The sequence below is a fragment of the Ictalurus punctatus genome, chromosome 23 (genome assembly GCF_001660625.3).
Source record: "Ictalurus punctatus breed USDA103 chromosome 23, Coco_2.0, whole genome shotgun sequence".
Taxonomy (NCBI): domain Eukaryota; kingdom Metazoa; phylum Chordata; class Actinopteri; order Siluriformes; family Ictaluridae; genus Ictalurus; species Ictalurus punctatus.
In genome coordinates this window covers 6,350,236-6,364,787 of record NC_030438.2, presented here as the reverse complement: position 1 = coordinate 6,364,787, position 14,552 = coordinate 6,350,236, and the positions used below count along the sequence as shown (strand labels likewise).

The 14,552-nt window shown below is 43.1% G+C and overlaps 1 protein-coding gene across 2 annotated transcripts in view; it reads right to left on the bottom strand.

Moving 5' to 3' along the window:
• Nucleotides 1-13,159, bottom strand: part of arfgef1 (ADP-ribosylation factor guanine nucleotide-exchange factor 1 (brefeldin A-inhibited)) — a 49,452-nt gene extending 36,293 nt beyond the window's left edge. For both annotated transcript variants that reach the window (XM_017453125.3, XM_017453126.3), the window contains exon 1: nucleotides 12,810-13,159. In XM_017453125.3, coding sequence (XP_017308614.1) covers nucleotides 12,810-12,933 — 124 coding nt within the window. In that variant the 5' untranslated portion in view covers nucleotides 12,934-13,159. The remainder of the gene's footprint in view (nucleotides 1-12,809) is intronic.
• Nucleotides 13,160-14,552: the final 1,393 nt, after the last annotated feature.

The following is a 14,552-nucleotide window of genomic DNA, read 5'->3' as shown; positions in this document are numbered from 1 at the left end:
GACAAATGAGTCCCCAAATGATTCCCCAGACCATTCCTACAACATACACGGTACATTTCTTCAGTTCCTCGATTTGAGATGTCATTTCTGTACAGCGAGAAACCAAAATGATTCCTCAAATGATTCCTACAACATACATGGTACGCTTCTTCAGCTCATCGAATTGAGATCCTCTCATTTCTTGACAAATGGTTCCTCAGATATGTTCCTATAACATATTTGGTACGTTTCTTCAGTTCCTCATGTGACAACTTTAGTTCCTACCTGCTACCAGTTCCCACTGATTGCGGTTTCATCTTATGACCTCTCAATAAATGTCTTTCAAAACGTTCATTAGAAAAATAAAAATTGGAAGGGCGTTGCAGAGATTCTTGGTACATCTGGTGAATATACCTAGCCAGGGCGGCAAGCTTGCTTTGCTAACCTGTCAATGAAGCAATTAACAAGGGCTGGAATGTAAACCGGTCCAGCACAGAGACCACCCAATAAATAAACAAACAAACAAATAAATAAATAACCTCTCCAGCTCTTACACACACTTACTGAGCTTCATACCTTTCTGGAACTGCTATGATCCCAGTACATCAACCACAGGCCTTGAGATGCAGGAGAAACCAAACTCTCTCCTCATCCATACACACTGACCCGCCTCACACACGCACGCGCGCGCACACACACACACACACACAACTACACTGCAGCCTTGGCAGCTCTCCAAAACTCACATTAACAGCCAGACCATGGAAGAAAAAAAAGACACACACACACACACACACACACACACACACACACAAAGAGTCGAACATTTCAGGCCAAGGCCTGAAGAGTTCTTCAAGGTCTTACTTGCAACATGACTGATAACAATGACAAAATCTACAGCGATGTACAAAACGCCAAAGAACACAACACTTTTACATTCTGTAGTTCGTCATGTTACCGAGATCCTGCGAACCTCCTCGTCTCAAAGCGGAAAACAATCAAAATCACACTGAATCAGGCATGAATCGACTCGTATCACTGCTGTATTATATCATATTCTACATAGCGATATGTGCAGCAGATGGTCTAAAAGTGCGATATACGAACCCCTATGTTCGTATATTATAATACGTGTTGTTCTTTTACCCAATGCCAGGCTTGTGCGATATTGAGCTTTCGAAGCTCATGAATAGTCGTCTTAAACAGTTTGATCGTTCAGAACGAATAGTCCTGAGGGGGGGGACAAAACAAAAAAAACCAAAAGGAAAATGAGCATTTCTACAATTTAACCAGCTGTGCGGTCAGGAACTGCTTGTTGGCAGCAGCAATCGCAAAAACTCCGCTGGATGGTGGGATTTTATGTGATTCTGCTTTAAAATGTGCAGTAAAAAGATACTGAGGGGAAGGGAAGTAAAATAATAAAATGAAACAGATTCCTTATGGCAGGGCACACGGTGGCTTAGTGGTTAGCACGTTTGCCTCACACCTCCAGGGTCGGGGGTTCGATTTTGAGTTTGCATGTTCTCCCCGTGCTGCGGGGGTTTCCTCCCCCAGTCCAAAGACATGCATGGTGTCCAAAATATCCGTAGTGTATGAATGGGTGTGTGAATGTGTATGTGATTGTGCCCTGCGATGGATTGGCACCCTGTCCAGGGTGTACCCCGCCAGGTTTCCCGTGACCCTGAGAAGGACAAGCGGTATAGAAGATGGATGGAGATTCCTTAGGGCCTGAAAATACAAACTAAATGAGCAGTATGTGTCCCAGCGGATCGAGTAGAGGATTGACAAAACAGCCCAACCACGCTGTCAAAACCATCAGACGTTTCACTGTCAAACCTGCCAGATACGATCTACTTCTCTCTCTGTATCTCCCCATCTCTCTTTCTCTCTCAGTCTTAACTCGTTCTCATTTCTTCTCCATCCTGCTCAAATCATTCCGCACGCCATCAGCCACACAAGACGACACCTGTTCCTGTTCATTTTACCTGAACCGGAGAAATCCCAAAGGGTTGAAAGGGAACCACCCCCCAACCCCACCCCCTCGGAAAAAAAAAAGTGTTTTCCTTCTATCCTTTTATATAATGTGTAAATGTTAGTGAATGGAAGGAGAGAGACCGAATCTCTCCTGTGGTCCCAGTTCTGGTCTGCTTCAGCGTGTAGCTTTGACATTTAAAGGAGGAAGAACAAACAGGCAGATTTGTGCTCGGGTGGAACAAAAAAAAAAAAAAAAAAAAACATGACGTGCGTCCCAGAGGTGTTCGTAAACGGCCGCTTAAAACTGGTCTCGCCTTCACGTACGTTCGAACTCGCACGGGACGCTTTTATCTGTGGAGTTAATTCAATAAACTGACAACCTGGCAGCCTGGGCAGCAACCTGCACTCACCAATGTTTGACACGGTACATCAAGTAGACAACAAGCACTCACCACACACACACACACACACACACACACACACACACACACACACCTGCTACATCTCCATCTTCAGGGGAAAGACAAACAGTAGGTAAAGAAAGCAGCGCAGTGCACCACGAGAAGAGCAGCTGGGAAAGAAGAGAGTGTAAACACACACACACACACACACACACACACACGTGTCTCGGCTATCTCTGTAACGAATCAAATGCCAGCCTGTCAGTCCCAAACACATATGATCATAAGAGAACAGAAAGCAGAGAACTTGGCTTTCTCTCATCTCTCTTGCTTGAATATTATAGAACGATAATAAAAGCTCGTGCAGGATGGTGCAGAAAAACATAAAACATCCAGTGAGCAGCAGTTCTGCGTGTGGAAACTGCCTTGGTGTTGTTGAGAGAGGTCGGAGGAAAACGACCGGACTGGTTCGAGCCGACGAGGAGGCTACAGTAACACAAATAAGCACTCTGTACAGCCGCGAGCAGAAAAGCAGCTCAGGAAGCAAAACATCAGGTGGATGGCCTACGACAGCAGAAGACCACGTCGGGTTCATCAGCCAAGGACAGGAACCTCGAGCTAGAAAAAAAATCACCTAATCACCTCATCCTCCGATCGATCTGCACGTTCGACTTGATCAAATACTGGAACGCTTTGCCGAGACACGTCTGTGTTTAAATCTCTGTCCTGAGGCTGAGCTGAAACCTCGAAGTGTCGAGGGAATGCTGCTTTCAGACGTCCTAATCCCTCATCCGCCTCTTTTTTTCTCGTCTATTCAATGGAGTAAATAAATGTCCAGGATAATGCCATTCTCTGTAGCAGCTGCTCCTTGCTATTAACGTCCCCTGGTATTAAACTTCAAACAGTTGGAACAAATTATAGTCTGTGGAAATGATGTACAGTTCGCAGAGCGACACGCTAGCGATACCGCAAAGGCGTACAGCTCGGCTCGGCTGTACCGTTCTCCTGAGGGAAGCAATGCGATGTACTCGTTTAAATGGACGTCCGAAGCACCGAGCGCTCTTCAGGGATTGTACAGAACCTCGGCGTGGACTAATAAGTATGGAATGAAATGAAACGTAAACGCAAACATGTGCGCTGTTAAAGTGAAATAATTAACGATGGGTTGGTGTGCCGAGGCACAGTTAGCATTCAAAGCTGAACGCCAGGTTTTCCCTCTAACGGCACATCCTGAAGTGCTTTATTTCTCATCCACCGCAGCGGTTTGCGAACACCAACAACGTGCGTCTTAAAAAACGCCACGTTGTACTTTTTTAATCCGTTTAAAGCTACGTTTAACTCCTCTGTCCTGTCGACGTCTCCGTGTTCACGGCTTCACTTCCGTTGAGAGTGGAGACGCCTTCAGAGCTGCTGTAACAGAAAACGGTAACAACTTCTGACCAATCAGAATCGAGTATCCGACAGAGACATGGGTATAAATTTCATTTATTCGTTATCCGCATATGACGTATAGGTGGAAGCAGACAGACCGATGGATGGCACAGATCTTTCATTCTCTTAAGAGCAAGCTGCGGGTCTATATCGGTCTACATCACACACCACACACCCACAGCATAACAGTTTAAGCTGAATGGGAAGAGATCCTGTGGCCTTTCGGTCTCCTATGAGCAATCTTGCTATTATTATAACTTAAAGCAGCGATGCTTTTGGGAAACTCGTGCTTTTGAGTCGAGTAACTCAGCCTAGTCGAGTTACCCAACACTTCTTTGGCGAGATCTTCAGCCTCGCTGCTCGTCCTCGGTGTACGAGAGAGCAGCAGTGCTATTACGGGTGGAACGATACACTCTGGTCACGATTCGATTAGCGGGGCATATATATGAACCTACACGTGATTAACCCACACTTTCTGAGTAATCAGAACAGCACTGTGGCATATTTCAAATACTAAGCATTTTGTACTTTGATCCGGGTTATAATCCTTCATCTGTCCCACTGTACGATCCGTCGCTCACTTTCCTCTCTGGTGCATGATGGGAGAGCAAAATGTCTCCATTCATCAATGTCTGCTACTTTTATTTATTCATATTTCTGAGTACAAATACACTAGACGGTTATGTACTCCCACAAGCACGCGATTTGAGCCACTGCTTATGAATTTCAGGGCCTTTCCGTTGCGTCGGCTTCACTCCCGTGAGGCCATGCTGCTGTTCCTTCATCGAGAATGAGAGTTTAGGTGCTTTCTGTGGCAACACTTTCTGCTGCTATAACCTTCAACATCCTTGTTGTCCAAATCGGTCCGTCATGTGCGGTCAATATAAATGATCCTGCGAGCATTATTAGCACGTGGTGCTGCTCTCTCAGCATTGCTCGCACTAGCGGCTACGTCCGAGGGTGTCGTGTCTGTACAAACAGCATCTCTGCAATCAAATAAGCCTCTGTGTTTTGCATATTTTAAGCAAAAGACACTTTCTTTAAACCTTTCCGCCTAAGCTGTGACGAGACGAGCCAGACACCGTACAGATCCATGGGGAATCGGTACAGAATCTGGGTGTCATGCTACAATTAAAGACGTGTATTGATGTCAAGGCATGAAACACGAAGTCAGGGCAGGACATATATCGCGTGGCTCCTCCCCATTTTAAACAGCCAATAGCGTTTAGCTTACCTCACAGCCCGGGCTAGGCCATACTTGACAGTTAGTCCCATGGATGCGAGCCCGAGCGATAAAGCGAGTGAATTCAAGCCTTTTCCTTCTTAACCAACGTACTTTTGGAAAACAAAATAAAGCGCTTGATTTTTATAACGTTGGGGGCGGGACACTTCAGATTCTAGAGTGCATTCGATTGGGCAGAAAAATCTGATAAGAAGCTGAAGTGCAGAAGGACGTCATCGAATTTGTATCGGTGGTAGCGAGAGAGACTGCGAATTTTTGAATGCATGTACCTTCTAAATGCAAATTTTTATCATTGTTTCAGAGCGCACTAGATTATAGAGAACCATAAGGCGAACATCTTCATACTACGTAGAAGCCACCAAAAAAAAAAAAAAAAAAAAAAAAAAAAAAAAAAAAAAAAAGATAAATAGGGAGAAAAACGTGGAAAATCCAAAAATGAATTTCGGGAGTAGCATGTCCGTTGCTCGTTCTCTTCTGCGGTTTGAAACGACCCTACAAACGGCCGCCAGTGGGCGTGTCCCCCCTTCAAAGTGCTGCTGCTTACGGTCGAGGAGGAGGTCGTTTCTATTATGAGGTGAAAGGAAAGCAGAAGCTACAAAGCAGTGATTACGTTCAGACAGATGAGGCAAAGGTGTGGGTTGTGAAATTGCACTCGTTTATGGTGTGGAGAATTACACTGCTGTAGGAGCATCCTTTTGTTTTGCGAATGTATTGTGTGCGCGTGTATACCTGTTCAAATGGCGTTAAATTTACTACGTCTTGAATGATTTCACTCCGTAGAGATGGAGCTATAAAGCCACAGCCAGACCACACAGAGCCGTCCTTCTCTTTCTGGGCTAAAGATTAATAGCGGAGTACGAGCAAACGCACACTCAAACACACACAGTCTCGTCGACATCTTGATTGTTTACCCAGCAGTGCCTCTATCGTAGTGATGCGAGGTTAGGCTACGGTCGTGTTTCCTATCAGCTCAGTGCAGTCTAACGCTCCCATGAGCCTGCGATTCGTGTTGATTCAGTTTTCCCTCATTAACTCGTGCTGATAGAACGATCCGTTCATCACGTGCCAGAGGTCGAATGAAATACGGTAGCTGGGTGATGGTGCACTATTTATCACCGTGTAACAAAGTGTCTTCTAGTAAAATGGACTGCTGTTTACAAATTTTCACCATAACGACCTCATCTAAAAATATCATCGTTTCACTGAGCTTGCATATTATTAAGTAATAATAATCACCATTTCCATATAGTCCTGATCAGCAATACCATGTTCTTCTGTGTGTTTAATAGCCATTGCGGATGATAAAGTTAGGAATAAACGAGGCGCGGCAGCTGAGGTAACACGTTGTTTACGACTGCAGCGGATTACGCAGCCATAAGGGTTGTCAGTGCCGCCGTGTCCCCTGAGCAAATAAAGGCAGGTTGCTCTAGCACGATTTAGGACGAGTCCGGAGGGACGAGGTCGCAAAATCCAACCTACATTTTTGGGAGACGCTAAAGAGACGAGAACCGCCAGGGTATTGATTTTTTTTTTTTTTTTTTTAAATGTCATTTTACATTTTTTATTATTTTTTTTTTTAAATAAACGGTAACATAACCAACTGATCGTACACCGTGACTAACCGCCGAACCGTACGAACTAGGGGTGTAACCCTGCGGATTCCGCATGCTTTCGATTCATGAGGAAACCTTCTGATATTTGATGATACCGCTGAACCTGCTACGATACGACACGGGTGTAATTTAGTAGCCTATGGATGCGTGTACTCATTTTGTGAAGAAAACGTACATACTTTTGAGTGAGTAGCAAAACCGTACGCAAGTACCGAGACGTCCGGACACGTCGTGCCATGCAAGAAAACGCTGTCTAGTTACACACGCTGTCATCGTAAACAAACTCCTCGTTGCATTTCAGCCTTTTAAAAAAAGTTTTTATTTTAACGTGACGATAAAAAAACTTCGGTTAGTGCTAAACGTTTAAGTTCTCAGGACTTGTGCGTCGACGATAAATCGTCGGATTCAATTCAAGCCCGCCGGTGGAGCTCGTCTCCTTCGAGCTCTCCTCCTCCATTCAGGCAAACTTAATTGAATTCCACTCTCCTTTATTCAGCGGGTGGATGAAGTTTAATGAAGTTCTCGAAAGCCTCAGACGAACCGGACTAGAATAAACTAGTAGCAGACGTGACCTGAGGTAAAAACAGCAGAGACGGCGAAACTTTTTAAACAGGAAAACGCATACCCCGAGCAGCTCATGAATATACAGTATACCCACATATTTCAAACCTTTTAGACGTTAATGAAATACGCTGCCAAGTCGAGGAAGCCAGACCTCCTCGCTGCCTTAAGAGCTGTGAAACTTTGTGATGAATAAGACATGGAAAGACCTGCGGTGACGGAATGAAAGAGGAACGAGGTGATCAACATGACCACTAAATAATAAACGAGGATAGCACTTCTAGAGTAAATTGGTCTGCTTCGAAAAATACATTCATGGGTATTAGGACGAGATTTTTAAGTGACCATGGCTATAGTTATACTATTTATACATATACATATATAAAATGAAAGTGTGCAATGGGGTAGCTTTACTTTTCTCAATTGATAGGAAAAAAAAATCTATAATCCATGTAGAATTTCAAACTCTAATCTCTAAAATGTGCAGACGGGGGGGGGGGGGGGGAAAGAAAAAAGAAAAAGAAGAGAAAAAAAACACATGCATTCCCCGTTTTGTAAGAGCTCATTGTGCTTGATGAATAAAAGAAGCTCTTAGAGTCTCAGGTTCGGCTGTGTAACCTATAGGGTACCTGGCCTCGATTAAAGGGACGGTATCACCTGGACGGGTGGTGACGGTGTAGTGGAAACAGTCGGCTTTTCCGAATGAAAGGAAATCGCTTTGTTGGAAAACGAAATATACGTATATGATCGTTCTAGCGTAAATCTTTCCAAAACGCACCCAAGTCAGAGCTCTATCACAGCACTGTTGAACTGTTCAGCAGGCCTAGATCCATTTTCCAGCTGGAACGTGTCGAGCTTTTGTGCGAGAAGACGTGTTCGGAGGCAAATACTATGAAGGTTTGTGTGTGATTAAAAAAAAAAAGAAAAGAAAGTAAGGAGAGAGAGAGAGAAAAAAAAACAACACTAGGAAGTGATTATACAGCAAACGTTGTTTAACAGGAAGCAAGATTAGAAAGGAACTAGAAAGGATGGTGTAGTATCAAATGGACAAAAAAAATTAATAATAATCTTGATATGCGATAAAGTTATTGGATATTGTGATAAGGACATGAAACACGATAGGACTAAAGTACTTTAAAGTACACCTATTATGGTTTTTCAAATATTATCTTTCATGTAGTGTGTTATAGAGCTGTTTGTGAATGTAAAAAGTCTGCAAAGTTTCAAAAATCAAAACAGAGTTATCGACTCCCAAAAGATGGAATCGATTCTGAACAGCTGAAACGAGTCGTTAGTGATTCCAGCCTTTACTTCCTGTACAAACCTACGTAGGTTTAGAACAAGAAACCCCAACTCTGGTCTTCATCGGCTGCTCGCTGACAGTGGTAGACCAATCACAACAGACTGGGTCATCTGACCAATCAGAGCAGAGTATGTTCTCTGAAAGGAGGAGTTTAGAACGAATCCTTTAGAATGGATCATTTAACGAGTCATCTGTGACACTGGGGGAAAAAATATAATGCTGAAATTTAAATTATGAGCATGTTAAAGTGTTTTTAGACCTCGGATGCGTGTAAATCTATGTATGCGATCTTTAAAACAAAATTACGCACGTTTTAAAACCATCATAATAGGTGTGCTTTAATGTGATTGACTGAATGGAATACATACCTCAAAATGAATCTTTTGCTATTTTCGTGCTTACATGAAGCAACAAAATTCTAAATCAAGATGCCCTTACTTATACCACATAGTTAGGCCAGAACATATTCCAGAACAAGAAAAAAATTATTCCCTGATCAATCCATCCATCCATTTTCCATACCGTTTATCCTACACAGGGTCGCATGGGAACCTGGAGCCTGTCCAAGGGAACTCTGGGCACAAGTCAGGGGGACACCCTGGACTGGGTGCCAACTCATTGCAGGGCACAAATGCACACCCATTCACACATTACGGACAATGTGGAAACGCCAATCAGCCTATAAAGCATGGACTGGGGATGGAAACCAAAGCACAGGGAGAACATACAAACTCCGTACACAGAGGATGGAGGCCGGATTCGAACCCCCAACTCTGGAGGTGCGAGGCAAACGTGCTAACCACTAAGCCAGGGGTGTCCAATCTTACCCGCAAAGGGCCGGTGTGGGTGCAGGTTTTCATTCCAACCAAGCAGGAGCCACACCTGATTCCACCTGTTTAATCAGTTGATCTTGGCTTTCAATAGACTGAGGTGTGACTTCTGCTTGGTTTTAAATGAAAACCTGCACCCACACCGGCCCTTTCCGGATAAGATTGGACACCCCTGCACTAAGCAAAACCACCAAACACAAATACTGGTTTAAAACCAAACGGCAAATGGAACTTTGCTTTTCCCCCCTCACTTACCTTCTCACTTCTCACAGCCATCTCACATCAAGGCACCAAACCCAGGAAAAACATCTCATTAATGATAAAAAAATTCCTCGTAATCATGAAGCACTACTTGATAGTCCAAGGTACAGGATTTATCTGACGAATTCACTGAGCCAATCATTTGGACTTGTTACTTCACGGCATCATAACTCATTTACACAGACCCAAGAACAACTTGGTGTCTCAAACGGTTCGTTTGTTCTTTAAAACGTAGGTGACCCCAATTTAAAAACCTCGTAGGAAATTTATCTCTAAAGAACACTTCTGTGACATCATCTACGCCACTATTCCTCAGTGTCACACCCCTAATTCACAAGTAACTCATTAACTCTAAAGTTGAACTCTTCCAGGAGTCGCTGCTTCTTCAAGGGCATTGCTGCTTCTGAAAGCCTAATATTTGGCTAAGCCAGGCAGACAAGGCGTTCATGCTCGATAAACACTCACAAGCTCGTGTGATGTATCGGAGCAGGGAGCTGTGGAATGTGAAAAACGAGGCACTGCTGTAATCTGCAGGCTGATTCGAGACTCTCCCTCCCTCCTCTGGGGCCGCTGAACTGGGACTTCGTGCTCTGGAGCTTCCTGGCTCGCTCGCTACAGCCACTGGCTTTTACTTTGAGCACAGAGCCAAGACACTGCTCGGCCCAATATAACCCACGGCAAGCGTACACTCCACACGTCCACGGAAAAGAGAACAGGCAACATGAGCAGAAAATTCAGACTTCCTCAATAACACCAAAAAAACAGCCTATTGCTTTTCTCTAAAGCTATCAGGAATAAAGAGCATCCAAACAACACAGCGTGAAAGAAGCCAAACGTCAGACACCGATCCGAAAGATTCTTCGGTGATACTTCATCGTAACAGCTAAGGATGAGCTCTTTATGATCTTTATGAGCAGTTGTGCAAACCAGCAAACACCACCATGTCTCCCGAGCCCAAGCTGTCCTAAAGAAATAATTCTAATTTATTTTGGAACAGGTGCATGTCATTAAGTTCTTGCTGTGTAACACAGTGCCTACAAGTTTTAGCGTTTTAGCAGGCACACCAAAGAAACTTGTTTCTACAGCAGGAAGAAAGAAAAGAAACTTTTTCAGGGACCCAAAAAAATTTTTTTAGAACCCTTAAGCCCCTCATGGGAACTCAGGAACCATTCTTAGGAACTTAGGGACCATTCTCACCAACTCAGGAACCAGTCTCACTAACTCAGGGACCATTCTTAGGGACCATTCTCAGGAACTCAGGGACCATTCTCACCAACTCAGGAACCATTCTCAGGAACTCAGGAACCATTCTCAGGAACTCAGGGACCCTTCTGATAACTGGAAGATACCTTCTCAGTAACTTAAGAATTCTCCATCTTGGCAACTCGGGAGACACCTCCTCGGCAACTCGGGAGACAAGAGAACAAGCTCAGGTACTGTTCTCAGCAACTCAGGAACCCTTCTCTGCAACGTGGGAAGCCCTTCTCTTCAACCCTCTTTCAGCATCTGGGAAACCATTTTGCAGCAACTCAGGGCACCTGTCTCAGCAACTTATGGACTTGTCTCAGGAACCCCCTGACACATTGACACCAGAGGAACCAAGCCTGATTTTGGTCCTGACCAGAAGTACCAGGAACCATTTTACTTCCTATGCCAGTGGAGATCATTTTTTGCAGACTAACTAGGCTACTTACACTGAACATTGCTAAGTGGTCAAGCAGAAGATTCACAGAACACCCAACGCTCTCGCATGGCATTATGAAGTGCCTGCATTTAGCTAACAAACCCTTGTGTACAAGTGAGACCTCTGATGCTATCTGAGTGGTAGATAAAATGATATCGCTTCTACTTTCTGATGGAGACACCACGACGGTGCATTAAAACAGAACATATGCTCCATCAGTCTCAGGAACTGACTAGGGATGTGACGGTGAGGAGATATTCCCCACCGGTTAATTGACGTGTGACAACAACGGTAATACCGGGGTGAGGGGGCGGGGCCGGGCCACGGGTGCCCCCCCCTGCTTATGAATGCCCCTTCGGATTTCACTTTCAAATTAGCAGCAACTGCCTGAATGTTGGGTTCATTATTATTTTTAATGAAAAAATGCCACAACTACAAAACAGTACAATGACAAGCTCACTTATATTAAATCATAGAACTTTTGAAAACGAATCTTCCGCCATCGACTCGTCAGTTCGCTCGCCTCGTTCTCGTCACGTGACAAATGAAATCGGACTCCTGTTGATCTGTGCTGCGACTCGGACTGAATCGAGCAGACGTGTTCGGTTTTCAGTCCTAGAGTCTGTTCTCTAACTGAACTAAATTATTTTTATTACTAGAAAAAGCCAAAACGACAGTGAGGGTGGTTCCGCCGTGGGCGAGTGATGTAATCGGTGTACGGCCGGAACATCATGTAAGACCATCTATCGCAGCAAGCCTAGTACTGAACGCCTCAAACCCAAAAAGTGTCCACTTGAAATGAATGATCTCTAAACATATTTTTTCTCAATCAAATAAGAGTCAAGACATGCCCCTGAGGGTGGAGCATACAAGTTCTAGAGAGCGTGTGATTGGATGAACACAAGATTAGTACAGGATGACTCATCAAAAATTTCTTATTGTCGAACCCCCCTTCAGAAGGGAAGTACAAAATAAAAATATCTACAAAACTATTACTTTGTATTTTTTTTCCTAGCTAAACTATTGCATTTGTTTCCATAAGACCAAGGAATATAGAGAGTAAAAAGCTCTCCAAGAGCACTTTCCATTCCAGTCTTTCTGGAGTAAATCCCTGCTGCATAAGCCTCCATAAGAGCAAGGTGGCTAAAGCTAGTCAGGTGGCTAATGCTAACAAGCTGTCAAAGAGGGCAAGAGCAGCTGCTCATTTCCTCATTTCCTAATTTCCTTATTTCTGTGCCTCGGCCAAGGCAGGAGAAAATATTAACCAGTGACAAACCCATATGCACCAGTTTCCATCTTTATTCTGCCTTCAGGGGGAAGTGTGGGGGTTTATTTGAGCTCGAGCGCGAGCGGAATGTAAGATAAGTTTGTTGAATGTAATCCCATGCTAGCAGGAGAACAGCTAGCAGTAATGCTGACAGACTTTAGCCAGCTGTATTGTAAGGCTGCTTTACCGGGGAGATTAGCAAGGCAAAGCCACGAACTGGTTAATTCCGCCCTGTAATAATGTATGAAAAGATGAAACTTACCCAACGCTACCTCGCAGGCTTTGCGCAGCTGGGAGTGATGCGCCTTCTTCACCTCCTTATCGGCCAAAATCTTTTCCAGAGCTCGGGTTAAAAACATGTTTTTCGTCTTTTTGCCTTCATACATGACGCGGTGGAAAAGGTCCGAGGAGAGGATGGAGCGGAGGAGGAAAAAGCCGTCAGTCACACACAACTAAATGCCCTTTTGGAAGCGGCCTGCGAGCGCTGAGCCTGGAGAGAGAAACATAAATAAAGGCAGAAAGGTGCGGAGAGGAGAAAAATATCCTTCAGTTCTCCATTAGCAACCAGCCTGCGCCATGTTGGGCGGAAACGACGTCACGGAGGGGCGGGGGGAGGGTTGGAGTGAGAGAGAGAGCGAGAGAGAGAGAAAGTTTTGAAGTTTTAGTTTTAAATATTCCTTTATTTTGAACTGTTCACCACCATAACACCATAATGTTTTGCCTATATTTACTAGAATTTTAATTAAATAAATTTATTTATTTATTTATTTGTTTATTTAGTTGTAAATTTTTGTTATTCGTTCCATTAATTTACGTTAATTAAATTTCATAAAAAAATGAATAGAATTAATAAAAAGATTGCTGGCACGTAGATGTTTCGTTTCTCGCACGTTCAAAACCAAGGATTAAAAACAACAAAAACATGATGATTAAGATTATGTAAATCTTTATTTACAATTATTATTTTTTTAATTATGTAAAATGATCATTAAACTTTTTTGTAAAAAAAAAATAAACTAAACTAAAAAATGAGCATTTGTAAAATTTATAGCAAAGCAGAAAGAGAGAGACAGACGGGGAGAGAGAGAGAGAGAGAGAGAGAGAGAGAGAGAGAGAGAGAGAGAGAGAGAAAGAGAGAGACAGGTGGACAGACAGACAGAGAGAGAGAGAGAGAGAGAGACAGTGAGAGAGACAGATAGACAGACATAGAGAGAGAGAGAATTGAGAAAGAGAGAGACAGACAGTGAGAGAGACAGATAGACACATAGAGAGAGAAAGTGAGAAAGAGAGAGACAGACAGACAGAGAAAGTGAGAGAGACAGACAGAGAGTACATTATTTTGTTAATATGAATAACCTCTACTGTAGCACAATCTCTATAAAGTTTATTAATAATTTGGTATAATTTTCTCTTTTTTTCCTATTACTCATCTTTTTTTACAGGCCAATATACACAAATCTTTCCAATAAAAAAAATTCTAAATAAAATGAAGGAAAGGGACCAAAAAGAGAAAGTCTTTTATTATTGTATGTAATTATCTTTATTTCATTGTGTATTCCTTTTTTCCCCACTGGTGCAATTTCGTTATAAACCCGTAAGAATTTATTTTCATTAAAGAATTAGATCAGATAGAGAAAGAGAGAAAAGCGTGTGTGAGAGAGACAGAAAGAGAAAAAGTGTGTGAGAGCAACAGAGAGAGAAAAAGTGAGAGTGAGTGAGTGTGTGAGAGAGATGGAGAGAGACAGAGAGAGAGACAGACTGAGAGACAGAGTTAATGAACTTTTATTATACGGAATTGTTTTGTAATGTAATGTAAGTTGATGTTTGTTGTTCTTTCATTATGGGAAGTTACACTCAGTGCACGCCTAGCTGTGTACATTCAAGTGATGAAACCTAAATTATTATTATTATTAGTAGTAGTAGTATAATTTTATCTGTAATTATTTTAACCTTGTCTTTACTAATACTGAGAAATATTCCAATAATAATACCACCTTTGTTCTTT